This window comes from Symphalangus syndactylus, chromosome 13 (assembly GCF_028878055.3).
Source record: "Symphalangus syndactylus isolate Jambi chromosome 13, NHGRI_mSymSyn1-v2.1_pri, whole genome shotgun sequence".
Lineage (NCBI taxonomy): Eukaryota > Metazoa > Chordata > Mammalia > Primates > Hylobatidae > Symphalangus > Symphalangus syndactylus.
In genome coordinates, this window is record NC_072435.2 from 116,365,413 (window position 1) to 116,392,736 (window position 27,324).

The 27,324-nt window shown below is 51.7% G+C and overlaps 1 protein-coding gene across 4 annotated transcripts; it reads left to right on the top strand.

Annotated features, from left to right (window-relative positions):
• The first annotated feature begins 47 nt into the window (after positions 1-47).
• On the top strand, positions 48-26,870 carry CABP1 (calcium binding protein 1). 4 transcript variants are annotated; one of them, XM_063614716.1, is made up of 7 exons: positions 8,092-9,252; positions 15,471-15,650; positions 19,358-19,388; positions 19,668-19,811; positions 20,204-20,313; positions 20,543-20,690; positions 26,421-26,870. In XM_063614716.1, exons 2-7 carry the CDS (start codon positions 15,471-15,473, stop codon positions 26,444-26,446), a joined length of 639 nt encoding a protein of 212 aa, XP_063470786.1. In that variant the 5' UTR covers positions 8,092-9,252; the 3' UTR covers positions 26,447-26,870. The 4 variants fall into 4 exon arrangements, with proteins under 4 accessions (XP_055093765.1, XP_063470786.1, XP_055093766.1 ...); XM_055237791.2 differs by lacking the exon at positions 8,092-9,252 and adding an exon at positions 9,507-10,111; XM_055237790.2 differs by lacking the exons at positions 8,092-9,252; positions 15,471-15,650 and adding an exon at positions 48-812.
• Positions 26,871-27,324: the final 454 nt, after the last annotated feature.

Consider the following 27,324-nt stretch of genomic DNA (forward strand, 5'->3'; position numbering starts at 1 on the left):
CGGGGCTCCCCCAGGGCGGGGCGGGGCAAGGGGCGGGGCGCGGCGGTACCTGGGCCGCCAGGGAGCCGGGGGTGGGCTCTCCGGGGACAGCCGGCAGCGCCCCCAGATCTGCACCGCCAGCCGCCGGGAGCTCCGGGCTCCGGGCGTAGAGGCTGCGCTGTCACATGGGCGGCGGCGACGGGGCCGCATTTAAGCGGCCGGGGGACGGCGCCCGCCTCCAGCGCGTCCTCGGGCTTGGCTCCCGCCGGGCGCCCCGTTCTCTGCCCGCCAGGGGCCCCGCGCCACGCCGCACCGCGCCGCCCCCGCCGGGCCATGCGAGCGCGGGCCCCGCCGCGATGAGCTCGCACATCGCCAAAAGCGAGTCCAAGACGTCGCTGCTGAAGGCGGCGGCGGCGAGCGGGGGCAGCCGGGCTCCCCGCCACGGCCCTGCCCGGGACCCGGGGCTGCCCAGCCGCCGGCTACCCGGCTCCTGCCCGGCGACGCCGCAGTCGTCCGGGGACCCCAGTTCGCGGAGGCCCCTGTGCCGGCCGGCGCCGCGAGAGGAGGGCGCGCGGGGGAGCCAGCGTGGGCTCCCCCAGGCGCACTGCAGGCCCCGGGAGGCGCTGCCGGCCGCGGCGTCCCGACCTTCGCCGTCGTCGCCGCTGCCACCGGCCCGCGGGCGGGATGGGGAGGAACGGGGACTGTCCCCGGCGCTCGGCCTCCGGGGCTCTCTGCGAGCCCCGGGCCGCGGGGACTCCGTTCCAGCCGCCGCGTCCGAGGCGGACCCGTTCCTCCACCGGCTGCGCCCCATGCTCAGCTCCGCCTTCGGCCAGGTAAGGGCCGCGCCTCCCGTCAGCGCTCCCTGGAAAGGCGCTCGGGACCCTGCCGGCCGCGGCTGCGCGTCCACAGCCTCCTCCCGCGGCCCGTGGCCCCCCACGGGTCACGCCTCGGCTCACCTCGTCCTCCCCGGGCCGGCGCCCTTGCCGGCACTCCTCCTCCCAGTGCCTGGTTCAGCACCCCGTGCGCTGTCCACGCTCCGGGCCTCTTGGGGCAAGGCCCTCTCCGCTAGCCTCCCTCGTAGCCGCCGGAACCCGCCAGTCCTGGAAGAGAGCGACCTCTACGACCCTCCTGGAGATTTGCGGGGGTCGAGGAGGGGCGCTCCGAGCAGGTGGCGCCAAACCCACTCCTCTGGCCTCTGGCCAGTACGGCCAGGGAGCGACTCAGGAGAGCAAGCGGTTTGGAGTCTGGGGGTCAAGAGAGGGGACCTCAGAGAACACAGAATTACTTGAGGGCAAGGGACACTAGCCACTGCCTATCATGTCCCCGAAGGCCTGAGAAAAGTTAGGAGATCCAAAAATATGAGGAAAGAGAAGAGGTGTCTGGGTAGGCATGGAGGGGCATGCAGAGCTGTGGGTCAAACTAGAACTTTGGAGTGGTTTAAGGAGGCTGTCACTCCAGGGATGCCATTGGAAGGGTCAGAAAGGCCACGAAGAGGTCATCAGTGGTTCCCCCGGGCCTTTCCCTCAAGAGTCCCAGGCACCTGGGAGCCTGCCCTTTAAAAGCAGCTTCGTAGTCACAATCCAGGTCTACAGTTTGAGGCTGTGCTGCTGGGGAAACAGGCTCAGTAGAAGGAAACCTCTGAACTCCTGAGCAAAAAAGCCAGGGTTTCCCCTAGTTCGGAGTCTGTAATCAAGTCAAACTCATTGGCACAGCTTTGAGACAGTTCTGTGGCAGCCTCCGAGAGGTGTCATGCAGAGGTCTGATGAGAGCGTTTGCGTGGTTTGTAGGGAAACAGGGGGGCCTGTGCCTTTCTGTGCTAAGATCTAGCATAAAGAAGCTGTTTCAAGCTCCTGGCTTGCCACGCCGGATCAGAATTCCAAGGAGGCCCTGTGTGTTTTGCTTCAGATCTGCACATTTCTTTTCAAAATACTACTCGGCAGTGGCTGATGCTGGTGGAGGTCTGACATGAAGGCAGCCGCACATGGATTTGGGTTGCGTGGGGCTGCTGTGGTGGGGCCATAGGGCAGTGGTGTGTGGCTTTGTTCCTGCAGGGAGCCCTCGTTAGCCGAGTTAGCTGGAAACAGTTCTCTGGAGTAGAGATTGGATGCAGAGCCGTGAGAGTTAGTGAGGTGATGTATCAGGGGAGTTCACTGCAGTGGTTTGTGTTAATGAGGAGGTGTAGGCTGTCAGGGCACGAGTGGTCTTTGGATTGGGGCTGGGTTGCAGCAGGAATGCTGGGTTGTTGAATGGGTGATACCAATTCATTCGTTTATCAATTATTTCTTGAGCATTTATTAAGGAAACCTTCAGGGGTTTCCTTAGTTCCTGTGATTTGTTTGTTCAGACATTTGCTAGACACCAGGAAGACAACAGTGAACCAGATAGCCAGGGCCCTGGCTGTACCTAGCAGTTTGGAAGGGTAGGTCATTGGCCTAGAATCATACACTTTCTGGTTACTCAGTTTGCTACTGATCTGACTCAGCTCCTGAAAAAAAAAAAAAAAGAGTCCTCTCTTTCCTGTCTTGCAGAATTTGCCTACATGAGCCCTTTCTGAGCTCCGAGTGTTGTAGCGACGTGCTTTTGTTTCTCCTTCTAATTTCTCAGTCATTAAATGAATTTTCCGGCCCAATGTTCTGAAATGTCACCAGGGTCACCTGAGTCAGGAGGAGCTGGAAGTTCCCATCAAATATTTACTACCTCGCTGTGGAAGCTCTTGCCTCTCAGAGCTGCAGGCTTTTACTTTAAAGCCCAGCACACTCAGTTTGGGCTTCCATCTGACACCTCCAAGTCATCTACGTGAGCAACAACAGCAAACCCAGGCTGGGACTTTTGTGTCAGAGCCTCCAGTCTCCTGTGACAGAGAGGAATTAATCTTTTCTTCCCTTTTCTTCGTATTGAGATTTCTGTCCTTAGAGGCAGGGTCAGAACCAAGAGAAGGCAGATGGGGTTCTGAATACAGAAACTTTTAGTTAAGATCTGCTTAGGACAAAATACAGCCCTGGGGAAGTATATTTTTCATGTCTCCCCAAGTTTCATTTGTTTTTAACTTAACTGAATTGCCTAACCTCATTAAGTCTATTTCTTTTTTAAAAAATATATTTTATAATAGAGACAGGGTCTCACTATGTTGCCCGGGCAGTCTGAAAATCCTGGGCTCAAGTGATCCACCTGTTTCAGCCTCCCAAAGTGCTGGGATGACAGGCATGAGCCACTGTGCCTGGCCAAGTCTATTTCTTTACCTGCAACATAGGGATCATCAGGGTGCTTGGGAGATTAAATGGGATATGGAGAGATAGAGCTGGGCCCAGGCCTGGCACGGAGCCCTTGCTAACTCTATCAGTGTTAGTTATTCTTCTTTGTTGTTATTGTTGATTAACTACCAAGGCCTTCTTCCTTTTCATTTGTAATAGTCTCAGAGAGCCAGGGTTCAGAATGACACTGAAGGCACCAAGATGAATTCCTACCTTAAAGGAAACAGGGGTGAAAACTCTCCCGGTGACCTCATAGAGCATCCTTATTGCATATGCAGGGAGACAGCATGGTTTTGAGGCTAAGGTGTGGAATGGTGGCTTGGGAGATAGCAGAGATGCAAGTTCTAATCCTGGCTCTGTCACTTTCAATCTCTGTGACCTTGGGCATGTTATTTTCTCTCTCTGGTCTTGGTTTCTTCATCCAGGAATGAGATTGACAAAAACTGCTTTGCAGTTATTAGGAGGCTTACACAAGATTAAGGATATCAAATGCCTGGCTCATAGTGGGTGCTGGATAAAGGGCAGCCTTCATTAATGTTATTGCTGTTATTAATAGGGTAATTGAATGAGGGCCTGGGTAAGGTACTTTGAAAGCTGATTCTGAGCCAGGTGAGGATGGCTATTAAGGGAAGGAGCTGAATGTCAAAGGATCTTCCGTACTCCTTCTTTGTGGCCAGCTAAGGACATGCCACCCAGCTGCCTAGAGAAGATGTGATGTCAGAAATTAACTCGGCAGAGGCATGATGACATGGGGCTTTGGGTCTTGGAAGACTATTTTAAGAAACAGGCTTTCTGCTCCTTACCCTGAGCTTGAGAAGAAACATGCCTTATGGAGGAGGCAAATGTGGATAAAACCCACAGCTCTGTCCCATCCTTCTCATTTTTCCAGCTGTAGAAACATGTCTCCTAATACAGATAGGCTATCCCTGTTCCCATACTGCTTTGCACATAGCAGGATCACAGTATTTAGTGAATGAATGAATGAGTGAATGAATGGTATCACCAGCCTCCGGACTTAGTTCCTGTGGTTTGTTTGTTTATTTTGAGACACAGTGTCACTCTGTCACCCAGGCTAGAGTGCAGTGGTATGATCTTGGCTTACTGCAACCTCTGCCTCCAAGATTCAAGCCATTCACGTGCTTCAGCCTCTCTAATAGCTGGAATTACAGGTGCCTGCCACCACACCTGGCTAATTTTTGTATTTTTAGTAGAGATGGGGTTTCACCATGTTGGCCAGGCTGGTCTCGAACTCCTGACCTCAAGTGATCCACCTTCCTCAACCTCCCAAAGTGCTGGGATTACAGGTGTGAGCCACCACGCCCGGCCAGTTCCTGTGGTTTAGATGGGGAGAGATGCCATGGTGGTTTGGGTCATGGATTTAATTGCACTAAGCCTTTGTTCCTAAGATAGGGCTGTGTCTATTCCTCACTCCTGCTCCAGTCATGTGTCTCCCTCCTTCTCTCTGAGAGGGCTTGGAGCCCCTATAGGTTTTCTCTGGGGCCTGGGGAGAGGGAAAGTGAGGGTCAGCTTGTGGTTAACATCAGCCACAGGTGATAGGAGTGGCTTGGAGTCAGTTCAGTGAGAGTCCTCCAGGAGGTCGGCCTTTGCCTCCAGCTGTTTTTGAGAGGCAACAATGGCACTTGGGCCTCAGTCTAGAGCCCACTGCACAGTGGACAGAGTATCTTCTTATCTTCACAGCTACCTGTGAAGGTTAGCATCAACCCCCCCACCCCCACCACAACAATTTTAGAAATGATGAAGGCTTGGCCAGGCACGGTGGCTCACACATGTAATCCCAGCACTTTGGGAGGCCGAGGCGGGTGGATCACTTGAGGTCAGGAGTTTGAGACCAGCCTGGCCAACACAGACCCGTCTCTACTAAAAATACAAAAATTAGCTGGGTGTGGTGGTGGGCGCCTGTAACCCCAGCTACTTGGGAGGCTGAGGCATGAGAATTGCTTGAACCCAGGAGGTGGAGGTTGCAGTGAGCTGAGATTGTGCCTCTGCACTCCAGCCTGGGTGACAGAGGAAGACTGGAAAAAAAATAAAGAAATGAGGAAGGCTCAAGAGAGAGGAAGTGACTTGTCCAAATGTCATATAGTAAGTACAAGGCAGGGCCAGGTGTAGTGGTTCACATCTGTAATTGCAGCACTTTGGAAAGCCAAGTCAGGAGGACTGCTTGAGCCCAAGAGTTTGAGGCTGCAGTGAGCTATGATTGCACCACTCTACTCTAGCCACAGTGACAGAGTGAGACCCTGTCTCTAAAAATAAGTAAATAAGTAGGTGGCAGGACTGTGCTGAGAATTGTAGTCTGCATGTCTCTGAAAATACCTGCATGTTCTGTATGTGCCATGCTGCTTTGGTGGGAAGTCACATAAGTGTGTTCCCTGTTTGTCAGAAGCATCTGCAAAGCACCTCTCACGTTACAGTCCAGCTTTCCCTGAGTGTCTTAGTACTGGGCTGTCATCCAAGTTCAAAGGCTGGTGATAGTTCAAATGCTGGTGATAGAACTGACCAGGGCCAAAGGCCAGCCTCCCTTCTAATCAGGAATAATCAGCAATGAGTTTATCCTTCTTATCCCTCTGATCCTGTTATTCCATTCCAGCACTCAAAGTAGGGCTTCCGGAGGCCCAAGGGCTGCTGCCACAGTGAATAGAGATGGGAGGTGGGGGCATACAACATGCTTCACTCCTTATAGGAAGCCCCCACCGTTCAGCCTTTTTTGTTTTTTGTTTTGTTTTGTTTTGAAGAGACAAGGTCTTGCTCTGTCACCCAGGCTGGAGTACAGGGTACAATCATAGCTCACTGCAGCCTCAAACTCCTGGGCTCAAGTGATCCTCCTGCCCCAGCCTCCTGAGTATCTATGACCAGGGGCACAGCCGCCATGCCTGGCTAATTTAAACATTTTTAATGGAGATGGGGTCTTGCTATGTTGCCCAGGCTGGTCTTGAACTCCTGGCCTCAACTGATCCTCCCACCTCAGCCTTTTGAAGTGCTGGGATTACAGGCATAAGCCGCCATACCCAGCTGTTCAGCCCTTTTAAAATTTCCTACTGAAGTCTGAGCCATCTGTCCCTCCTGCCTACCTGCCCAGCTCAAGTAAGCTTTAAGTAAGCTTTAAAGCACATCAAAATCCCTGGATCCCTTGCTATCCTCAAACCTCAAGCTAGTATCAGCTCCTGCACCTGCCCCCAAAGCAGGATGGGATTTCTTCAAAGTGTGTGATTTTTCCATAGAGGCCTGGTTTTGCCGGCTCCTGTCTCCTGTTTCCAAGGACAGAGGCATATCCCAAGGTCGACAAGTGGGTGCTATGCCCGGACTCGCCTGCAGGGGGCAGGAACCACCAGATTTGACTGAGTTGATGCCCTGCTGAACAAATGGATGCCACGCTTGGCCCTTTAATACCAATGCTGGGCAGGGGAAGACGGCGCTTTCTAGATGCTTGGCACAGTGCCAAGCCCTTTGCATGTATTATCTCATTAGCTCCTCACAAGAGCCCTGTGGGAGGTGCTATTAGAATCCCTATTTTATAAATGAAGAAACTGAAGCTGAGAAAGATCAACATGTCCTCTAGGCCACATGGTTACTAAGCAGCAGACAAGATTTTTTTTTTTTTAATAGAGACGAGGTCTCACTATGTTGTCCAGGCTGGTCTCGAACTCCTGGGCTCAATGATCCTCCTGCCTTGGCCTCCAAGGATTACAGGTGTGAGCCACCATGCCCGGCCCAGGACATGATTTGAATCCAAGTCAGTGTGACTCCGCAGTCCAAGCCTTTTTTTTTTTTGAGACGAAGTCTCGCTCTGTTGCTTAGGCTGGAGTGCAATGACGCAATCTCAGCTCACTGCAGTCTCCACCTCCCGGGTTCAAGGGATTCTCTTGCCTCAGCCTCTCGAACAGCGGAGACTGCAGGCACCTGCCACCACGCCCAGCTAACTTTTGTATTTTTTTTTTTTTTTTTTTTTAGTAGAGACGGGATTTCACCATGTTCACCAGGCTGGCCTCAAACTCCTGACCTCAGGTGATCCACCTGCCTATGCCTCCCAAAGTGCTGGGATTACAGGCGTGAGCCGCCATGCCCTGCCCCAAGCTCTTAGCCTCTACATCAGTGCTTCCCAACACCGGCTGCAGGTTAGAATTACCTGGGAGTACTGAGCAATACCAATGCCCGGTGCCCATCGGAGACAGAATTAAGTCAGAATTTCTGGGGAAGCTCCCCAGTTATACCGGTCTACAGCCAGCATTGAGAATCTCTGCTTTACGCTGTGCTGTTTTGGCCTTTACATATATCCACCCATTCATACCTGGACCTTAACCTGAGCTTCCCTCTGGGGTCCCTAGTGAGCACTATTGTTTCAAAGGAGCCTACATATGGTCTATTTTCTAGATTTTGCCTGCAAGTCTTTCCTGATCCCCTAGACTCAGACAGAGTCCCTCATTCACATTCTCAGAGTTTTTGTGTTTTCCCTTCATAGCATTTATCTGAAATGTAATCAGATAACTGTGTCCCAGCTCTAATATCTCCTGCCCACCTGCTAGAATGTAAGCACCCTGAAATCAGGGACTGTGTTTCTCTTATCCCCCAACAACGCTCCCAGAGCCAAGCACAGTGCCTGACATTTCTCCACTGGACAAGTGATACTTCTTTCTTCCATTTAAATAATTACCGATCCAGTAGCTATTCGGTGTCTCACACTTTCTCATGTATGCTATATAAGCAAGCTAGGGAAAGCCCCATTTTCCAGTGGGGGAAACTGAAGTTCAGGAATGGGAGGCAGCCACCCAGTCAGAAGCTGGCAGCGCTGGGCATGGTGGCTCATGTCTGTAATCCCAGCACTTTGGGAGGCCAAGGCAGGTGGATCACCTGAGGTCAGGAGTTCAAGAGTAGCCTGTTCAACGTGGTGAAACCCCATCTCTACTAAAAATACAAAAGTTAGCCAGGCATGAAGGTGTGCGTCTGTAATCCCAGCTACTTGGGAGGCTGAGCCAGGAGAATCGCTTCAACCCAGGAGGCAGAGGTTGCAGTGAGCTGAGATTGCGGCACTGCGCTCCAGCCTGGGCAACAGAGCAAGACATTGTCTTAGAAAAAAAAGCAGCTGGCATTGCTAGACTCAACTCCCCGTCCTTCCCATTCATCGGAGTCCACTGACCCCTGCCTGGGCCTGCTTCCTTCATGCTGTTTCCAAGAGACACGCATCATCACCCTCTTTTCTGTTCTTTAGTCATCAATACCCGCCCCCCAGTCTCCTCCTCCTCCATCTCCCCCTCCAGAGGTTTGGCCCAAACAAGGCTGCTGAGTAACTCCCCTGATTAAACCATTGCGTGGTTGTCAGCAGCAGCACCGGGGAGGTCAAGGAGTTATCCAGGGACCTTCTTCCCAGCTCCCTAGGAGTGAGCGCCCTCTGTGCAGCGCCCCCACCCATCTTCCTAACAGGAGTTCTGAGCAGTCACCCCACACGGGACAAAAGTTCCTGGGAAAGGAGGCTCTCCGGGCTGAAAACTGAGCTAGCGGGCAAGAATCGGCTGCATCGGGGGCCTGGGAGGAGTTCTGCTTCCAGTCTATCTCTGGTGCCCCCTGCTGGAAAAAGCTGGGTGCAGGAAACAGGGACACTTGCACGCGGGGAATCTGGCTGGGGCTGTAGGTCTCAAACGGGACATCTGAGGCGTGAGATGAATTCATATCAAAGCCGACCCTGGAAGGACGAGGAAGAGCCAGTCACCTAAAAAGCTCCAGCTGTGGGACCTCGAAGAGCGCTTCGTAAAGGGCTTCTTCTCTGCTCGGCACCCCAAGGAAGCTGAGGAGAGGTCTTTGCTCTGGATGAGGCAGGGGGCGAGGAGGAGGAGGTTCTGAGACCTTTTGCTCATGCCCTCTCTGCCTGCGCTGCCTCCGTCATGCTCCTGTTGGGGCCATCTCCTGTTTTCCTTTGAGTCGGAGATATTGCACACAGAGCAGAAGGATCTGATCTGACTGTTGGCTCATCTGCACTGCCGGCCCCCGAGCCTCGTCCCATTTCAGTGACAAGGCAAGTGTGAAAAATGGAGCATGATGGAGGCGTCACCAGACCTCCCAGGCTCTCGACTGGAGCCGTAGCTCTCAATGCAGCTGGAATTGCCAGGGGCAGTGAGTGCTTGTCCAGCTCACTGCTCTTTGGAAGGGGCATTCATCTCCCTGAGTGCTTGTGTGTGCATGCATGTGTGTGTGTGTTTGTGCGTGTGTGTGTGTGCGCGCATGCACGTGTGTGTGTGTGCGTGTGCGCGCGCACATAAGGCTGGGAGCTGTGCGGCAGGCACCCTGGCTTCGGGAACCCAAACTAGCCAGCTTCCCTTTCTGGGCCTGCTGGCCTAATTCCCAGCCGCAGCTGCCATTCTGGGCCCCCCTCCCTGAGGCCATCTCCCTGCAGATTTGGCAGCGGGGAAAGGAGGGGCCGAGAGAAGGGGAGAGAACCAGAGAGAGGACTGAGCGCTAATCTGATGTAGATGATTCGGCAGCCTTCTCCAGCTTGGTTCCCCTCTGCCATCAGCTCTCGAGGTGATTTTCCCTGTGCCCTGCACTCTCCCCTTCTGCTTTCATCTCCTTAAGAAAGTGCCCAGAAAGTGAAACCCACACACAAACACACACAAAATCCACCCCAAAAAAAAAAAAAAAATCGGAGAGCAGGAGCAGGCAGACGAGTAAGAGAGCACGCGCGCAAGAGAGGGCTCACATCCGTCCTGGAGGAAGAACGGCACAGACGGAGGGAGGCTGGGGTTGGCAGAGACTGGGACGGAAGTCCCTCAGTCCCCCAGGAGCCTCCTTCATGGACCCGGGGATCCCAAGAGGGGCTGCCTCAACTTAGGATGGGCAACTGTGTCAAGTCTCCACTGAGAAATCTCTCAAGGAAGGTATGTTTTTGGAGTTTCCAAGATCTGGGGCTGGGGATTAGGGGTATCTCACCATCTGTCTCAGAGGTTGGGCACAGAAAGGGTGGCTGGAGCTTGCTACCCTTCCCAGGGGTTCTGTCCGGGGCTGCCTCCCTGCTTCTACCCCAAACACCCTCCTATTGCCGTTTTCTGTGTCCCAGGCTTTGGGCATGGGGGTCGGGGTGAAACTGTGTTTGGGAATTTGCACAAGGCTTAGGAAAGAAACTGTGTAGCTTTGGGGTTTCTGGGATGTAAAATGAAAAGGGTGGATCCTTAAGATGTCAGTGAACTTGACTGGCACCTCAGTCATTCAAGGGACTGGCCAAGTCCCTTAAAACCGGCAGAATCTGAAGACCCTTCCCAGCAGCAAGGCCAGGAACTCATTCATATCCTTTGAGGGTCTGTGAGCCTCTCTGATGGCCTCTAAGCCTTCAGAACTGTGGATTTTGAAGTAGATCCCATTGCTACTGAAAGGAACCAAACAATAATTCTTCCCCAATAATTCTTGAGTTAAGTCAGAGTATCTCAAATAGGACCCGAGTGGTTTTAGGGCCCAGGAGTTTTCCATTAAGAAGTAGGCTGCCCGGGTGATGTGTTGAGCAGGGGGTTGCATGTAAGTCACTTTCTGTGGTGGCTTTATTGCCATACACTTGGATTTTTTTTTTTTTTTTTTGCAAAAATTCCTTTTGGAAAGAAAATGATCATCTCTAAAGCATCTTTCATGCAAGGCTGGGTTTGCACCTATAGAGTTTTGGGTTAGGTGGGCTCTGCCTATTTTTCTAGCCCTCTGTAGCCAGGCCATAGAAGAGACTCAGATATTATTTAAAGGAAGAGGGAATGATGGGGTTGTTTTCCTCCAATTCTTCCATTTTCCAGACAAGGAACTTGATTGACATTCAGAGGGAGGGGTTAAGTGACTTACCTATGGCCTTGGGTGAGCTATTGGCGTCTCTATCCCCAACCCCATCCTATCTCGGTCAGTTTAACAGCCTCTCAATTTAGGACATTTTGGGCTTTTCTGCTTGTCGTCTTCCTCATTTGGCTAAGCTGCTCACATCAAATTCCTTCTAATCTTTGCTGTTCCTTGGATCCTTCCAAGGGCTTGTTGTTTCTTCCATGCACACCTCCCCCATAATCTGGTATCTTCTTAGGGGAGTCTTCTGCATCGGAAGTGGCCTCCGCGCTGTTCCAGAGAAGCAGAAAGTGATCTGAATTAGCCCTTGTAATAGGTTCCATCCAGAGCTTGAGGAAGTGAACTTAAGAACAAGGATTATCCTTCTTTCCCACCCATCTTCCCTTACACAACAGCGTGCTTAAGAGTCAGACTACAAAGGCCTCCTCTTTCTGGCCATGTGACCTTAGACAAATTACTTAACCTCTCTGTTCCTTGATTCCCTTGTCCATCCATCAATTGGGCATACTAATATCCACCTCTTAAGGTGATTCTGAGAATGAAATAAAGTGCTGCGCACAGTGCCTGGCCTATAGTAGTCAATAAATGTTAGTATTCTTGTCATCATAACTATAATTGTTCTGCTCTGGGTTTTAGAGAAGTGGGATGGAGGAGAAACAGGAAATAGGAGAGATTTTCAGCCCATAGAGTAAAAGATAAAAAAAACTGACTGCATTCAATTTCATGTTTCTATCATAGTATTAATAATTGCTTTTTTTTTTTCTAAATATCTACAACATACCTAATGTCTGTTATCTCGTTTTCTCTTTTCCACTACGTAGTTCTTTTGGCTATTTTATAGAGAAAGAAGCTGGACTCAGAGATAGAGCCTTCCTAAGGTTACACAGTCGATAGGAAGCAGAGCTGGGATTTAAACCCTGGTCTGTGTAAAATCAGAGCTGGCATTTTATTTTTATTTTTTCCTCTATGAGAGGCTGCCTCTCTCTTTCCCCTGCTGTCAGAAATGTTATTCATAGATTTCCGGATCTGACCTTAGAAGTCGTCTGGTCCAAATTCCCGCTCAGCGCATCAGTCCCCTCCCCGCTCACCAGGCACTCCCTCATTCGGCTTCTCCTTGAAGACCTTCATTCAGCGTCATTCAGCGAGAGGGAGCTTTGACGTGCATACTCTTGGCCAGCTTGTGTTATTAGAAAGCTGTTAGGTCATGAGGCACGCTTGCCCCTCCTGTTGCCATGCCACACTTAGGAGACGTCGCCTTGGTGCCAGAAGAAATTGTCGGTCCATAGGCTGCTGCCCACTTGGCTTCCTGAGCGGTATCTGGGGAACTGGAAATGGTGAGAGTCAGTCTGCACCAGGCTCAGAGCTGGGCAGGACAAGGCTGTCAGGTGCCATCATTGGCCAGAGAAGAATTGCAGCCTCTGGGGCAACTTGGTGCCAGGCAGTATTATGATCAAGAGATGCAGTGGAAATTCCCCAGCTACCACTGCTCCATTCTTCATGGGAGCAAATTCCTCTCCATCCTTCTCATTTCTTTTCTGATTGGCAGATGCTCCCCCACTTCTTCTGCAGCCAGAAGTAAATGCCTTCTGGCACCCAGCATCTCTTAAATTACATCACTGCCACCACCATCATCATCGCCATCGTTGCCATCACTATGGCAACTCTATTTATTCACCTCCTCTTGCCATGCCCTAGCCACCATGCAGAGCACTTTATGTGTATAACTCATTACTTGTCGCAGGAATCCTGTGACTAGTCATGATCATCTCCCACAGTATGGAGAAGGAAACTGGAGCACAGAGAGGTGAAATGACCTGCCCAAGGTCACACAGCAAGCAAGTGGCAGAGCCAGAATTTGTCCCTAAGACTGTTTGAGCCCAAAGCCAGCAGGCTAAACTGCCTTTTAAAGTTTTTGTTTTGTTTTGTTTTGTTGTTTGTTTTTTTGTGTGTGTTTTTGAGATGGAGTCTCGCTCTGTTACCCAAGCTGGAGTGCAGTGGCGCATCTCGGCTCACTGAAGCCTCTGCCTCCTGGGTTCAGTGATTCTCCTGCCTCAGCTTCCCAAGTAGCTGGGATTACAGGTGCCCGCCACCACACCCAGCTAATTTTTGTATTTTTAGTAGAGATGGGATTTCGCCATGTTGGCAGGCTGGTCTTGAACTCCCAACTTCAGGTGATCCACCCGCCTTGGCCTCCCAAAGTGCTGGGATGACAGGCGTGAGCCACCACGTCCGGCTCACCTCTTGGAGTTCTGTGCCACCTGCTACCTCCCCGCCTTCCTGGGTTATGCTATCTCTGAGCCAAGTGCAGAAGATTCAGCCAGAAACAAAAACGCTGACTCTCTGCAGACATCACCTGAGACTGGTTCCTGGGGTTCGGCCAGTCACTGTCATCTCAGGCATGCTTTGATCCACTCTCCCAGATGGGAAGGTCTCTCTTGTTCTGCCTCGCTCTAGTCTTGCCTCGCTCTAGTCTAGGTCCCAGAAGTCTGAGGGAGTGAAGCCGAGGCTCTGAATCACAAGTCTTTGGGATATCAAACCAGGAGGGGCTGTTGACCTGTCTGATATCCCTCAAGTTCTGGGATCACCTAAAACAGACATTTATTGCACTCATTGAACTTGACCCTGGGACTGAGTTCCTTCACCTCCAGCCTGAGTAGCTGTTTCCCCTTTGAGGAACCAGAACACTGCACCACCATCTCTAGGCCTGGAAGGGGCTTAGGAAGTTAGAAGGGAGTCTCCGTCTGTAGCCCCACAGGGCTTTGGCTCCCCAAAGGAGAGGACACGGTGGGCAGGAGGTTGTTCTGCATCTCAACCTGGAAGGACAGGCTGCCCCTGGGTCTTGGGATGTTCTCCTAAGCAAGGCCTTCTTTGCCCTGGAGGAATCTGACTGCAAGTAGAATGCAGTAGGATGGAAGGATAGGGTGTGCAGACCTGCAGTTCTCAGACAAAGACAGCCCTCAGGGTTTCAGCTCCTGTCGCTCCTTGGGAAGGTCCTACTCTAGCCAAATCCCCCCACATTGACGGAAGATATGTAAACTCCAGGCCGAAGGCAGAGTGCAGGAGCTGGATTCTGGAGAGGCACTGGGCATCCCGGGAGGCCAGGGAGAACTGAATGTTGCGTCTGGATGCTGCTGTTGTCCTAAGGGGAAGGTCTGTAGGCAGTGCTGACTTTTTATAGCTGCATGGGAACCTTCAGGGCGGAGGATCGGCTGGTCAGGGCCTGGGAGCACAGCTATATTAGGTAAGCAGAGAAGGCCCCTGCCTTAGCCTCTAGAGGTCCGGCACTCTGGGCCAGGCAGGGAGCCAGAGAAGGCGGGAGGGAGGAAAAGGAGAACTGGCGGATGGCAGAGTGTCTAGTCTTGAAATCACAAACTGGGTGGAATCCTACCTACAGATGTGCCTTGTGTGGCCCACCTGGTGCTTTAAATCAGATCTGGTTACACTGGGCTGGAGTTAAGTAGTGCCGCCTCTTCAGAGAGGGCACCATCTCAGGCTAGGTGCGGTGGCTCACGCCTGTAATCCCAGCACTTCGGGAGGCTGAGGCAGGAGGATCACCTGAGATCAGGAGTTTGAGACCAGCCTGGTCAACATGGTGAAACCCCATCTCTGCTGAAAATACGGAAAAAAAAATTAGCTGGTGTGGTGGCGGGTGCCTGTAAACCGAGCTACTCGGGAGGCTGAGGCAGGAGAATCACTTGAATCTGGGAGTCAGAGGTTGCAGTGAGCCGAGATCACGCCACTGCACTCCAGCCTGGGCGACAGAGTGCACTAGCCACACAAAAAAGGAGGGGGCATGTTTCCACTTTGCCCCAGTCCCCACCTCTCACACCCTGCCTGCTTCGTTTATGTCAGCAATGGCACCTGCATGTGCAACCTCCAGTCTGGCAGACCAGCCAAGCCTGGTCTCCATGCTGCCAGCTCCGATTGCCCTCACAGCCTTCCAGCGGGGATCTGGCTGGGGTAGGACAAGTCCGCTTGGGAGCTGGGAGGAATGACTTAGCCCTGGAGATTGATTGAACTGGGAGGTTGGGAGCATTTTGGGAAAGGATGTTGTTTCATTAGGCTCTGAGTGAACACTTCCCATTGGTGAGAATAGAAGCCCCCCGCAGCTCCTGTCTCTTCATGCACATGGGTGTGTGATTCTGTGCATACGAATGTGCCAGTGCGTGTGTGTGTGTATGCAGGTGTGCATGTGCCACACAGAGGGCATCACATTCAGCTCTCCCCGGAACCACCATTTCCGTCAAGGATTGGATACTCCGTCTGTTGGACCGATTTGATGCCTGTGCACGCTCAGGGCTCTCTGAATCCCGCTCCTTGACTCTCAGGGTCCCCTCTTGTGGAAAGCCCCTCCCGGGACCAGGAGCCAGGCTGGGCAGGGAGGTGACACCCTGCCTCTCTTTTGCATTTGCTTGGTGCTGGCTGAAGATGTGCCAGGAGGAACAGACCAGCTACATGGTGGTGCAGACGAGCGAGGAGGGGCTGGCGGCCGACGCCGAGCTCCCGGGACCGCTCCTGATGCTGGCCCAGAACTGTGCAGTCATGCACAATCTGCTGGGCCCTGCCTGCATTTTCCTGCGCAAGGGCTTCGCTGAGAACAGGCAGCCTGTACGTAAGTTGGCCCAGTGTAGCCCGCTGAACTCGGCTTCACAGGGTGTGAGGAGGTGCTGGGATGAAGAAGGGGTCTATACAGAGCTCACACCCCCAACTTATGAATCTGATCCCCAGAGTTTTCCACTCATGGCTACAAAGTGCTGGTGAGTCCATATCCACCAGCAAAATAATAATAATAATAATAATAATAATAATAATAATAATAATAATAATAATAATATCGGATACATTGTTTTGAGCCCTTACTAGGTGAGCACTGTGCCTAGTGTGTTGGCGGATTGCCTCATTTAAGCCTCAGAGCAACTCTAAGAGGTAGGTGCTTTTATCATCCCCATTTTACAGATGAGAAAACTGACTTGGGCTGGGCGCAGTGGCTCATGCCTGAAATCTCAGCACTTTGGGAGACCGAGGTGGGTGGATCACTTGAGGTCAGGAGTTTGAGACCAGCCTGGCCAACATAGTGAAACCCCATCTCTACTAAAATACAAAAATTAGCTGGGCGTGGTGGCGGGTGCCTGTAATCCCAGCTACTTGAGAGGCTGAGGCAGGAGAATCGCTGGAACCCAGGAGGCAGAGGTTGCAGTGAGCCAAGGTCGTGCCATGGCACTCCAGCCTGGGCGACACAGTGAGACTCCAATAAGAAAGAAAGAAAGAGAGAGAGAGAGAGAGAAAGAGAGGAGAGAGAGAGAGAGAGAGAGAAAGAGAGAGAAAGAAAGAAAGAAAAGGAAGGAAGGAAGGAAGGAAGGAAGGAAACTGGTGTGCAGAGGTCACATGCTCGAGGTAACAGCTTGTTGGTTGTAGAGGTAGGATTCACACTTGGATAGTCTGACTCAAAAGCCTCTTGTGCTCCTAATGACAACTCTGTATATGTGGCACTATCTGGTAGAACTTTCTACAATGATGGAAATATTCTAAATTCCGTGCTGTCCCATACAGTAGCCACTAGCCACATGTGGCTACTGACCACTTGAAATGTGGCTAGTGAACTAAGGAACTGAATTATGGATTTTATGTTATTCTTACTCAAATTTACATAGCCACATGTGGCTAGAGGCTACTGAATTGGCCAGCTTTCTACAAGTAGCTAAATAGTTCAAAGAGAGGAGAGGACTAATGAGGATGTTGTAGAGGTAAACATTTGTAGGTTGCGTTTATTGAATGCCACATGCTAAACACTTTAATAGCTTGTCTCACTGAATGCACACTAAGGCCCTTTGAGGTGGGTACTGGTATTAATTCATTTTACAGATGAGGAGACTGTGGCTCAAACAACAGAGTGACCTGCCTGAGGAAGTAGATCTGAGCTTCATACTCAGGTCTGTCTGCCTCTAGGGCCCAAGTGCGTCTCCCCAACCACATGAATTGGGGAGAAAGGCGTGTTCCTGCACCCCATTCCACCTGACCCTGAGTTGCTGCACGTGATCTTCCTGGCACATTAATGGGCATCCCTGGCTCTACTCCAGGGCAGAGAACACACATAGCTATTGTTGTGCACGGGGAGTGTGATCCAAGGACCAGCCATCAGTGCTCAGCAGACCAGCTCTGGTGGCGGGCACACCCCGTGAAGGGGCACCTGGCTTTGCTGTCCCTGGGGCTCTGGACATACAGGAGGAATGGAAGGGGCTGCCATGGGGTCAGCAATGCTTGTTCCTCCCAAGTCCTGCAGAACTGGGCCCTGGAGAAATGGGAGGCTGCTTACGGCCTGATGCATGGGAAAGGATTTATTGGGTCTCAGTAGCTGGTCCTAGGGAGTATGCTCTGCATGTATGTGTACACACGTGTGCTTACTCACTTTCACAGACTGCTGGTATGACCCATTGCACAAAACATCCTTTTTGGTCACCCAAAAACGTCTAGGAACATATGGATTTGTGTTGGAGTGGCTGTGACCTACCCTTGAGCCAGGGACCATCATCAGGTTTTTTTTTTTTTTTTGAGACACAGTCTCACTCTCTTGTCCAGGCTGAAGTGCAGTGGTGCAATCTTGGCTCACTGCAATCTCTGCCTCCCAGGCTCAAGTGAGTCTCCTGCCTCAGCCTTCCGAGTAGCTGGGACTACAGGCGTGCACCACCATGCTTGGCTAACTAAAACAAGGTTTTTTTTTTTGTAGAGACGAGGTCTCACTATATCGCCCAGGCTGGTCTTGAACTCCTGGCTTCAAGTGATCCCCTTGCCTTGGCCTCGTAAAGTGCCAGGATTACAGGCGTGGGCCACCGTGCCTGGCCCATGGCGAGCTTTTTAGGTGAACGTCCATGCAGTCATCTCAGAGACACGCCTCCCTTCGGGTTACTCCTACCCCAAGCCTGGCGGAGCTGGGAGCTTGCAGCCTGCTCCCTCCGAGCTCACACACACTCTCAACATTGTCCTGCCACACAGAGCCACCTCTGAGCTCTTGGTCCTATGCACCTGGTTGTCCCACGAGATGTGACTCAGCAGCCCTTCCCTTTCTAGATGATCTGCAGATTTTCTGGTGTTGTCGTCTTTTGTTCTGGGGCCAGTTTGGAGTGGCTGTCTCTACCCACCCTGGCCCCGCTGGCTGGAACGGCCTGCGTGCACAGTGGAGGTGCAGCACGCTCCCTGTGGCATGCCTGCGTGTCTGTGTTCATGAGAGGTGTGCCCATACCTGTGTGAGCCTCTTCAGGATGGGCACACCTGCCTGGTGTTCTCCCTGACCAAAGGCAAAGAGCTGCAACACGCGGGAGGCTGGACGCTGAAGGCCAGTTTTGGAGTCTACTAACCAGGTCCAGCTGGGCACCTGTATCCATTTCATGCCAGTCTGTCTCCCTCCTGGGCAGGCCCGGGACAACTGGCACCTCACCAACCTGAGCTTCCTCCAGGCCTGCTCCTTGGAGACGTCTCTGCCATCTGTTCTGACGCCTAGATTCAGGGTTGCCTTGATTGTCCAGGAGACCTGGGCACTGCTTGAGACTGGAGACATGTGCTTTTTGGACCCTGGCTGCAGCCAGAAGCACTGGTGGCCCCCGGGGCCCTATGTGGTGTCCTGTGACAGGGGAATGTATAGGGATGGGGGTTAAATTGGAGAAGGTGGGGCAGTTCCTGGGAAGCAGGCACAGCCCCATTCTGCTGCCACGTCTCCCCCTGACTCCTCCCTGTCCTCCTACCCCCACTTCAGGATGGCCCTGCCTTCTCTCCCCTCCTGCGCGTCTTCTGTTGTCTTGCAGGCTCTGTCGCCCTGCTCTTCCTGTTTCATTGGGTGGTGCTCTCTTCTCCCTATTGTGACCTCCCTGGACCCTGTTTTATTTGCAGGTTTTTGTCACCAGACAAGCTCTGTTCCCTGACTCATTCTTTTTTTTTTTTTTTTTTTTTTTCCTGAGACAGGGTCTCACTCTTTGCCCAGGGTGACAGAGTGCAATGGCACCATCATAGCGCACTACAGCCTCAAACTCCCGCTGACCCATTCTTGTATCTGGAACAAGGGCTGGAGGCACAGAGGTTCTGTGCCCAGGCTGGTGGGGCTGGTGGCTCCTTGGGCATCTCCTGTTAGGGGCCCAGGAGCTTCTATGTCTAAGGGAGATGTGGGGCTTTCTTTTCCCCTCAAGGACCTGATCCAGGCACACCTGTGCTGCATCCTCATCACCTCCTACCCAGTGCCTGCTGCCACTTGGATGGCCCCCAGGTTAGATATTTTGTGGCTTCCCGGTCTCTTGTCATGGCTAACAGGACATGTTCTTTTGTTTCAGGATAGATCACTGCGACCAGAGGAAATTGAAGGTAAAACTTGGGGGAAAGGACTGCCTAGCCCTCTAGGAAGGTGTGGGAAGGGAGGTTGATGGGAAGAGAGGCCCCTGGGAATGGGGCCTGGTGCAACGTGGGGTATCTTCTGTGAAACCAGCTGCTGAAGGTGTGCACAGGAGGCAAGAGAAGTGCCCCAGCATCCTGGGAAGCTCCTGGGCCTCTCTTTCCATGCCGGTGGGCCTTTGGGCTGCCTTTGCCCACAGAGGCTCTGCGGGTCCTACCCCCGACCACATCCACCTTTGCTCACTTCCCCAGAGCTCCGAGAGGCCTTCAGAGAATTCGACAAGGACAAGGATGGCTACATCAACTGCCGGGACCTGGGCAACTGCATGCGCACCATGGGCTACATGCCCACCGAGATGGAGCTCATCGAACTGTCCCAGCAGATCAACATGAACCGTGAGTCCCTCTACCAGGCACCTGCATCCCTTCCGGTCCTCACCCTTGCCGTCCTCTGCAGTCAGACAGGACTGGCTTCAAATTCTGCATCCACCTCTTTCCAGCTCTGTGATCTGGGGCCAACCACTTACCCTCTCTGAGCCTCGGTTTCCTCACCTGTAAAATGAGGGTTGAATTGGAGGAGTGGAGCCCAGAAAGTAGATTAGGGAATATGTGTAAAACAGCCCAATAACTGGCTCACAGGAAGAAATGAACAGAGGGCTCTTGTTATTATTGAGTTTGTCTCTGTCTGATGAGCAGGTCAAGGAGGGGTTGCCCATTCTGTCAGTTGTCTAGTTGAAGACAGGGAATGGGTATATTGGGGATGACCTATCCCTTTCCTCTTTTTCCAGTGGGTGGCCATGTAGATTTTGATGACTTCGTGGAGCTAATGGGGCCTAAACTCCTGGCAGAGACAGCAGATATGATTGGTGTAAAGGAACTGCGAGATGCTTTCCGAGAGGTAATGGACAGAGGCAGGCAGGCATGGGGCGGCTATTGGAATCCTATCTGTGGTATAAATACTTCAAAAGAAGCCTGAGCCCCAAGTCCCAGATCAGGGGAGGGAGCTTGGACAGAGAAAGGTCTCTGGTAAAGGGGGGCAATGACACTGGAGAAGGAGCTCAACTTTGGGATCTGCTGCTGCCAATCGCCATGTTGGGGCGACCCTCCTCCCTTCCTGCCTTCTCTAGTTTGACACCAACGGTGATGGGGAAATAAGCACCAGTGAGCTGCGAGAGGCTATGAGGAAGCTCCTGGGTCATCAGGTGGGACACCGAGACATAGAGGAAATTATCCGAGATGTGGACCTCAATGGGGATGGACGAGTGGACTTTGAAGGTAGGTGGGGCTTGAAAGTGGGAGAGAAGCAAGCCAGCAGTGGCCATCCATGGAGCCCTCCAATTGTGTATCCATCATGCAACCATCAATCCGCCCTAACTTTCCAACCCCCAGCCCTTTCATCCTCCTATCCCTCCATCCATGCCCCCGTCTAATCCACCTCCCATCCCTTCCCCATGCATCTATTCATGCATCTGTCCATCCATCCATCTATCCATCCTCTACCTTTCCATTCATCTGTCCATTTATCCATCCATTCATCTACCTATCTATCCATCTGTCCATCATCCATCCATCCATCCATCCATTTATCTACCCATCTATCCATCAATCCATCCTCTACCTATCCATCCATCTGTCCATTTATCCATTCATCCATTCATCTACCTATCTGTCTGTCCATCATCCATCCATCCATTTATCCGTCCATCCATCCATCCATCCATCCATCCATCCATCCATCCATCTATCCATCCATCCATCCATTCGTCTACATATCTATCCATCCATCCATCCATCCATCCATCCATCCATCCATCCACCCACCCACCTATCCATCTATCTGTCCATCTTTCCATATCTATCTCTCCATCTTTTCATCTGTTTATCTCCTTATCTGTCCATATGCCTATTTATCCATTCCTCCATCTCTAAACAATCATTCCTATAGCAATTTATCCATGCACTTATCTGTCCATTCATGCATCTATTCATTCTTCTCTACATTCACCCATGAATCTATCTACATAGTCATCTACTTATATAGATCTCTCTATGTGTTCATACTTCTATACTTCCATTCATACATTCATGTCTCTTTGTCTGCATATACTTCTACCCGTACTTGCATTGATCTATCCATCTATCTGTTCAGTCATTTCCCCATCTATATTCATCTACTCATCCATTCACCCATCCCTGTGTCCATCTGCACCCATCCTTCTCTATCCATTTATCTGTCTACCCACGCATGCATCCATCCACGGTAGGTGTTTTCTGAACATTACATTCCTCAGCTTGACACTCAGGCTCCCTAAGATCTGTCCACAGCTCACCTCCCCAGCCACAACTCACAGTCCTTCATTCACACTCCACCAAAATACTTGTGATCAGTGAAGCTGCTAGGGTCCCTCTTGAATACACTGATCTTTTTGCCAGGAGGGCTTTTTTGTTGTTGTTTGTTCATTTGTTTGCTTGTTTGAGACAGAGTCTCACTCTGTTGCCCAGGCTGGAGTGTGGTGGCAGGATCTTGGCTCACTGCAAACTGTGCCTCCCGGATTCAAGCGATTCTCCTGCCTCAGCTTCCCAAGTAGCTGGGATTACAGGCGGCCACCACCATGCCTGGCTAATTTTTGTATTTTTAGTTGAGATGGGTTTCACCATGTTGACCAGGCTAGTCTTGAACTCCTAACCTCAAGTGATCCACCCGCCTCGGCCTCCCAAAGTGCTGGGATTACAGGCGTGAGCCACTGCGCCTGGCCACCAGGAGGGCTTTCATCCTGTTCTTTTCTTTTTTTTTGAGACAAAGTCTCGCTCTTGTACCCCGGCTGGAGTACAATGGCACGATCTCAGCTCACTGCAACCTCTGCCTCCTGGGTTCAAGCGATTCTCCTGCTTCAGCCTCCTGAATAGCTGGGATTACAGGCGCCTACCACCACGTCCAGCTAATTTTTGTATATTTAGTAGAGATGGGGTTTCACCATGTTGGCCAGGCTGGTCTCGAACTCCTGAACTCAGGTGATCCTCCCGCCTCGGCCTCCCAAAGTGCTGGGATTACAGGTGTGAGCCACTGCACCTGGCCTATCCTGTTTTTTACTTGGGCTAAGTTCTGTTAGCCCAAGGGACATTCTTCGTGACTCGACGGTGGGACTCCTTCTAGCACCCTTCCCTGGTTCCTCAAACTGAACTTCCTCTTTTCTGGGTTTTCACAGCATGTCAGACTCACCTGTTCTTCACACTGTCCCCTAACTGCTGGTTAGAGTTGTCTTCCCAATAGACTCTGAACTTTGAAAGAAGAACCCTATTTTCTTAATCTCTGCATTTCCTGCATAACACAGCTAGTGCTCAGTGAAAGGTTATTTATTTATTTATTTATTTATTTATTTATTTATTTTAAGACAGGGTCTTGCTCTGTCGCCCAGGCTGGAGTGCAGTGGCATAATCTCGGCTCACTGCAACCTCCACCTCCCGGGTTCAAGTGATTCTTGTGCCTCAGCCTCCCGAGTAGCTGGGACTATAGGGGTGCACCACCATGCCTGGCTAATTTTTTGTATTTTTAGTAGAGACAGGGTTTCACCATGTTGGCCAGGCTGGTCTTGAACTCCTGGCCTCAAGTGATCCACCCGCCTTGGCCTCCCAAAGTGCTGGGATTACAGTCGTGAGCCACCGCGCCCAGCCTCAAAGACTTTCTTTTTAAAGAATCAATAATAATCATAATAGTTATAATTTACTGTACACTTATGTGCAGTCACTGTACTAAGTAGCTTTACACATATTATTACATTTAATTCTCACAATGACTCTATGGATTGCATTATTATAACCTCATGTTACAGATGAGGAAACTGAGGCTCAGAGAAGTAATATAACTAGCTCAAGATTGCCTGCCTACTAAGAGGCAGAGCTGGGGCACAGCCCCAGGCCTGAAATGACAGCAAAATGCAGTCTTGTGCATGACACCATGTGAGGCACTACGGGATACAGGAAAAGGGTAAAATGTTGACTCTGTGCACCGGGAACTTGCATTCTGAGCAGAAAGACAAGATAAGCATGTGCCAGAGACCGTGAGTGTCCAGAACACAAAGGCTGGGAGGTTTTCTCTCAGGAGCAGTTGGGCTTCAAGGCCGGGGAGCGTGAATAGTTGGAGAGAAGGCTTTGTTATCACCAGATCTGAAAATCTCAGGTCTCCCTGTATCCAGGTAGTGCCCACCACAGATGACAGCCTTGCTCTCGAAAGCCTGGCATCCCCCATTCACCCTACGAGGATGCATTGTACATCTGCTGTGTCCTAAGATCTGGTCTCTGCCTGGAAGAGCCCAAGACCAGCAAGAAAACCAGAGAAAACAATAGCATAATCCATGTGTGCTGGGGGAAGCACAGGGGGCTGCGATAGAGGGGGCGCCTGTGCCAAGCTGCAGGGAGGGATTAGGGAAGACTTCCTGGAGGAGGTTATAAATAATTAGAGCCCCCCCAAAGTGAGAAGAGCCACCAGGTGAGAGGGAAGGGCAGGTATTTACCCAAATGAGTTGAAAACCTATGTCCACACAAATCTGTACATAGATGCTTATAGCAGCTTTATTCATAATTGTCCAAACTTGGAAACAACCAAGGTGTCCTTTCAGTAAGTGATGGATAAATAAACGGTGGCACATCCAGACAACGGGATATTGCTCAGTGCTAAAAAGAGATGAGCTAGGCCGGGCTCTGTGGCTCATGCCTGTAATCCCAGCACTATGGGAGGCCGAGGTGGGCAGATCACTTGATGCCAGGAGTTTGAGACCAGCCTGATCAACATGGTGAAACCCCGTCTCTATTAAAAATACAAAAAAAATTAGCCGGGTGTGGTGGCATGCACCTGTAATCCCAGCTACTTGGGAGGCTGAGACACAGAATCGCTTGAACCTGGGAGGCAGAGGTTGTAGTGAGCTGAGATGGTACTGCTGCACTCCAGCCTGGGCAACAGAGCAAGACTCTGTCTCAAAAAGAAAAAAAAAAAAAGAGAGAGAGAGAGATGAGCTATCTAGTCATGAGAAGACATGGTGAAGAGAGGACACAAATGCATATTACTAAGTGAAAAGCCAGTCTGAAAACACTGCATACCATATGATTTCGTCTATATGACATTCTGGAAAAGGCAAAACTATGGAGACAGTAAAAAGATCAGTGGTTGCAAGGGGTTGGGGGGAGGGAGGGATGAATAGGCAGAGCAGAGAAGATTTTTAGGGCAGTGAAACTATTCTGTATGAGGCCGGGTACAGTGGCTCATGCCTGTAATCCTAGCATTTTGGGAGGCTGAGGCAGGAGGATCACTTGAGGTCAGGAGTTCGAGACCAGCCTGGGCAACATGGCGAAACCCCGTCTCTACTAAAAATACCAAAAAAATTAGCCAGGCATGGTGGCGGATGCCTGTAGTCCCAGCTACCTGGATTGCTGAGGTGGGAGGATCACTTGAACCCGGGAGGTCGAGGCTGCAGTGAGCCGAGATTATGCCATTGTACTCCAGCCTGGGTGACAAAGTGAGACCCTGTCTTGAAAAAATAAATAAATAAATAAAAATAAAAAGAAACGGTTCTGTATGATACAACAGCAGAGAATGCATGTCATTGCACATTTGTCCGAACCCATAGAATGTACATTGCCAACAATGAACCCTGATGTAAACTGTGGTCTCCAGGTGATAACAATGTGTCAGTGTAGGTTTCTCAGTTATAACAAATGCCTCACTCTGTGTGGAATGTGGTCGGTGTGGGAGGCTATGCATATGTGGGGACAGGGGTTGCAGAAAAAAATCTCCATACTTTCTAATCCATTTTGCTGTAAACCTAAAATCCCCCTTAAAAAAGGAGAGAGAGAGAGGCCCGGCGCAGTGGCTCACGCCTGTAATCCCACCACTTTGGGAAGCCGAGGCGGGCGGATCACGAGGTCAGGAGATCGAGACCATCCTGGCTAACACGGTGAAACCCCGTCTCTGTAAAAATACAAAAAATTAGCCGGACGTGGTGGCGGGTGCCTGGTCCCAGCTACTCGGGAGGCCTAGGCAGGAGAACGGCGTGAACCCGGGAGGTGGAGCTTGCAGTAAGCCAAGAGCATGCCACTGCACTCCGGCCTGCGCGACAGAGCGAGACTCCGTCTCAAAAAAAAAAAAAGAAAAGGAAAGAAAAGAAAAAAGAGGGGGGTGCTGGGCACGGTGGCCACACCTGTAATCCCAGCACTTTGGGAGGCCAAGGCAGGAGGATTGCTAGAGCCCAGGAGTTTGACATTACAGTGAGCTATAATCATGCCACTGCACTCTAGCCTGGGCGAGAGAGCGAGACTCTGTCTCTACATTAAAAAAAAAAAAAAAAAAAAAAAGAGGAAGAAGAAGAAGAAGAGAGGGGGTACAGGTTGCTTTCAGAAAAGCTGAGAGGAGACCAGCCTGGCCAACATGGTGAAACCCTGTCTCTACTAAAAGTACAAAAATTAGCCGTGCGTGGTAGTGCACACCTGTAATCCCAGCTACTCGGGAGGCTGAGGCAGGAGAATCACTTGAACCCAGGAGGTGGAGGCTTCAGTAAGCTGAGATCGCATCACTGCACTCCAGCCTGGGTGACAGAGCAAGACTCCATTTCAAAAAAAAAAAAAAAAAAAAAATGCTGAGAGGTGAGAGAGAGAGTGCGCCAGCTGCACTTGAGGGGCTGAAAAGAAGATGTGTGTAGTTGGAGCACAGAGGTTGGGAGTTAGCCCGAGAGGTATGGCTGGAGATGTCAGCTGGGGCCAGATCAGGGAGGGCCATGAGGCTGTGTCAGGATATTGGAGATTTTCCAGTGGAGAGCCGGGGGAGGTTTACGCGGGGGTCAGATCCGCAGATTAGAACACTCTCACTGGCTGCTGTGACGATGGATTGGAGGGGGCGGAATGGATGGGGGACCAGCACAGAGTTGGGGCAGTGGCAATGGGGTGGGGTCTGAAGGCAGCACCGTGGGGAGGCCTCTGGCTGCTGCTTGCTCCCCAGCTGCTCCTCTACCCTTCTAGAGTTTGTCCGGATGATGTCCCGCTGAGGCCGCGAGGGCCCCTCCAGAACTGCCAAGCTCCCAAAGGCGGGGCGAAGAGGAGCCAGAGCTTGCCTCACCCGCTGTAGCCGCCGAGAGCCCAGGATGTACTGGCAGATGGGGCCTGCCTGCACCCCGGGGAGGCGCCCACCCCGGACCCCCACCCCTCTGCACTGTGAAAGACTAACTCCTGCAACTGGAAAGCGGGGGTACCCGCTGACGAGGAGGCCACCGTGCCAAGCCGGCAGAGGTCATGCCAGGCGCCAAGGGCCATGTGCCCAGCTGCTGCTGGCTGGGTGGGCCAGGGAGCCCGCCAGCAGACCCCACACAGCATGTCCGCCCCAGGGCAAAGCCTCCCACCTTCGCTCTGCGCCCGTCCCAGCTCGCCTCAGCCCTGTTATCTCAGAACCAATAAAAATATTTCCAGGAGCAAGACAGCCGTGATGGTCTTTCCTCCTTGGGCCTGGTTAGATGACCCTCACATTTCCTGAGTACCAGCTGCATGCCCAGAACCAGCTGATCATTTTTGCATTCAGCATTTTTTGTTTATTTATTTATTTTGAGATGAAGTCAAATGAGGGTTCTTTTGAACTTCCTATGTTTTCTGTTTTGAGACAGGGTCTAGCTCTGTCACCCAGGCTGGAGTGCAGTGGCGTGATCTCAGCTCACTGTAACCTCTGCTTCCCAGGGTCAAGCGATTATCCTGCCTCAGCCTCCCAAGTAGCTGGGATTACATGCACCCGCCACCACGCCTGGCTAATTTTTGTATTTTTAGTAGAGATGAGGTTTCACCATGTTGGACAGGCTGGTCTCAAACTCCTGACCTCAAGTGATCTGCCTGCCTTGGTCTCCCAAAGTGCTGGGATTCCAGGCATGAGTCTCCATGC